The sequence below is a fragment of the Aplysia californica genome, unplaced genomic scaffold (assembly GCF_000002075.1).
Source record: "Aplysia californica isolate F4 #8 unplaced genomic scaffold, AplCal3.0 scaffold00111, whole genome shotgun sequence".
NCBI classification, from domain to species: Eukaryota; Metazoa; Mollusca; class Gastropoda; order Aplysiida; family Aplysiidae; genus Aplysia; species Aplysia californica.
Genome location: NW_004797381.1, coordinates 1316215 through 1319619, shown reverse-complemented (window position 1 = coordinate 1319619; position 3405 = coordinate 1316215). Strand labels below are relative to the sequence as shown.

The following is a 3405-nucleotide window of genomic DNA, read 5'->3' as shown; positions in this document are numbered from 1 at the left end:
TCTCTCTCTATCTCTCTCTCTTCTCTCTCTCTCTCTCACATACACACACACACACATACACACAGACACACACACACACACACACCACACACACACACACCACACACACACACATAAACACACACACACGCATACAAAATCACACACACCCACACAGAGCTCATATTCATCAACACTCCAGTTGTAGGCTACTTGGTGCACTCCAGTTTACTTTGCCGAAAAGATACAGACAGATAACACAAACAAACCAAAAAGCATTGGGACAAATAACAATACAAACAGACAAACATATAGATGTATAGACAGAAAGACATTGAAAAAACACAGACAAAAAAGCTGTAAGATGACATTACATGCAAACAATGAGAGAGACAGCAATTTCAAACAGAAAACAGACCTGGAATAGTTAAAAGAAGACAGGTAGACAGACAGACACACAGACAGACAGACAGTCAGACAGAAAGACAAGATAACATTTTGATAAATAGTTATAAACAAACGGCAAAACTACTTTGTGCTTTCTGCTCAGCTGCCTGTTTCTATTCAGAATGTATAGGAAATCGTTTGCTCCCCCTCAATAGTCCCAGGAAAATTCGTTCCCTAATATTGATTGTAACTCTTTGACCCATGGCCTGTAAAACTTCTGCAGCATTTTCCGAGTTTTATTCATCATTGCAGGAACCTCTTTATAATGTTTTCCAGAATTGGAAACTTTCTTCCTGACTATGGCATCCAATTGCTCCTTGTTTAATGGATCTGTTGAGAGAAAGAAAAGTTATTGCTGTGCTGTGCGCATTATATTTTCTTTAACATGTCTATTCTTATTGCCAAAATGGTTACGATTTAAGAGGCTGGCTGCTTCAGGACCAACCTTGATGAGTGGGATTCAACATGCAAGCAGACAGGCAAAGATACCTGAAAGAGAAAGTTTCCCTATTCCCATGGCGGTTTGGGGGGGGGGGGTTGCTTTGTTTTGTTTTTCTTTAAATTTTTTTTTTCCAGGCGTTGAGACATAGCAAGGTAGCACGTTACGTGGCATGGCCATGGAAAGTTCCTACTAGGTAGGTCTATTTGATCAGACATAAATACAGCCATCATAATGTGTATATGTTTGTCATCATGGTGAAATCAAGCACTCATTACAATAATGTTGCGTCGGTGGCTTAGTGGTTAGGCTCTCGGACTCGTAACCATTAGGTCGTGGGTTCGAATCCCGTCAGGGGCCCGACGTTTGTGTCCTTGGGAAAGGCACTTTGCACACATTTTCCTCACTTCACCCAGGTGGAAATGGGTACCCGGCTATAGACAGTGAACGATCTTGTCAGTTTGATAGTGTTTGAGCGTGTGAAATCCGCAGCTTGCACTGTATGCTTTCGTGGAAGCCGAGTATGTTTCTGAGTGTTCTCAGAGGGTCTGCTGGAGTAATGATAGTTGTAAAGTGCATAGAGCATGCTCTTGAGCATGAATATGCGCTATATAAATGCAATTATTATTATCATTAAGATATTATAGAAACCAACATTAATTTTTTCCCCCGATGGCCAATTTATTTTATTTATCAAATTTTTTGTTTTTGTTCTTTGGGGGATTTTGTGGGTTCAGACAGGCAAAGTCAAAGTATTCTTCTTAAATAAACTAAATTGTGCTGATCATGACTTAAAACATTTACAATCTATTCTTTTCTCCTCCTACAAAAGTTCTGCTGTACTATCTGGTACATCTAGTTTAAGTGAAGTATAGTCAGCGGAGAAAATTTGCCTTATAATGTCAGCTCTTCATAATCTTTCTTAGTTTTCTTAGTTTTACTCTTCTACAACCTTTGCTGTTGCTGTTGCTGTTGTTGTTGTTGTTGTTGTTGTTGTTGTTGTTGTTGTTGTTGTTGTTGTTGATGTTGTTGTTGCAGTAGTTGTTGTTGCAGTAGTTTTTGTTGTTCATGTTCGATTTGTTATGTGCTGTTGCAGCTCTGTTGTTTTTCCAGCTTCAGCTTCTAGAGCCCAACCCTTCACTAGAAAAAACATACTTCCCCATAAAGGAGCTGAACTCGATTTGTTTTGCCTGCAAAAGCTTAGAGCATAACCATCATACAACAAATTCTGAAGCAAAGGATGAATAACTGAGACACTTACGTAATTCTAAAAATGAAAAAACCTTTTTCAGAGTCCCAGGTATATCTTTGACGTAGTCTTCAAACCTAGAAAAAGAGCAAACTTCAGGTAAGCAAAGGAACAAAGTATTAGGGAGGAGGGTGTGTGTGTTAAATGTACTGTGTATAACAGATTGTAATCTAGGAGGTCTAGAGTCAGATTCATACAAAAAAACACAGCAGGAGATGATAAGGGTGAGGCGAAGAATGATTATTGTATTTTTATACTCAAAGCGTAAGCAGAAAAACAAAGACACTTGATAAATCTGACTTCCAGGGTATTCCACGGAAGCGATGAGACATTTGGACTACATTTTCTTATAATGATAACACTGTAATTAATTTATTTCAACTTTAAATGATCAGAACATTTGAAAGACACAACAAGAACCATAATAAATGCAGTCATTCGAGAGAAAAAAGTGCTTTAGGTAACTTCTGTGACGTGTTTGGTTTTGGTAACTGACAGGACAGAAAAAATACCTTTCCTACTTCTTTTGCCTGTTGTAGCAAAGAGTTTCACTATTACACTATTAGAAACTAGTGAGAAGCAATTAATTCAAAAACAATTTTAAATACAAAAAAGTAAAGTACTCAAAAAAATATACAGTAAGGTGAATTTTCATTACTTACCTGAGAAACAATATCTGATTTTTAGGAAAAACTTTCATCCAATCTTTGATGAAGATGGAGTACATACTTTCCTGTAGTCGCAGTTTCTGGAGACACAAAAATACGAGAGAATAAGTCAACAACTAGAAGAAATTCAAGACTTAGTGGAAGGAGCAGAAGGCTATGGAATCAACCATTGCTTGGAACCGTCAGCATCTACACACTTCGAGATGTGCTTCTTCAGGGGACGGAGCGCTTATGGGGATGCCCCTTGTGCAGTGATGTCGGTCCTTCACACAAGTAAACACAAGTAAACACAAGTAAACAAGTAGAAGAAAAATTGTGATTTCTGAGTCATAGCGAGTACCTTGAGGGTGCCTCTGGAAGGTTAAATATTATTATTTGCTATAGCATCTCTCTGTTAGAGAATCAACAGCAGTGACAGCAGCAGCACTACCAGTAGCAGTAGTAATCTTTGTTATAAACAATATAAACCTGTTTATATCTACCTCTTTGCTCTGGCGTTGACCAGATGGCAAGGACATGTGGTTACTTGAGGGAGGAATTGTGTTGCCAACAGCGAAATGCTCTCAGCAAAAGGGATGTGAAAACAAACAAACATATCTACCTCTTTCTCTCTCTCTCTCTCT

General features: G+C 38.4%; 1 protein-coding gene across 1 annotated transcript; it reads right to left on the bottom strand.

Moving 5' to 3' along the window:
* Positions 1–81: 81 nt before the first annotated feature.
* Positions 82–2856, bottom strand: LOC106011423 (carbohydrate sulfotransferase 15; the record flags this gene model as incomplete). The annotated part of the gene is given in 3 exon segments (XM_013081010.2): positions 82–756; positions 2127–2191; positions 2777–2856. Coding segments are annotated over 3 exon segments (327 nt in total), but the record flags the coding sequence as incomplete, so codon positions are not given.
* Between the last annotated feature and the right edge of the window lie 549 nt (positions 2857–3405).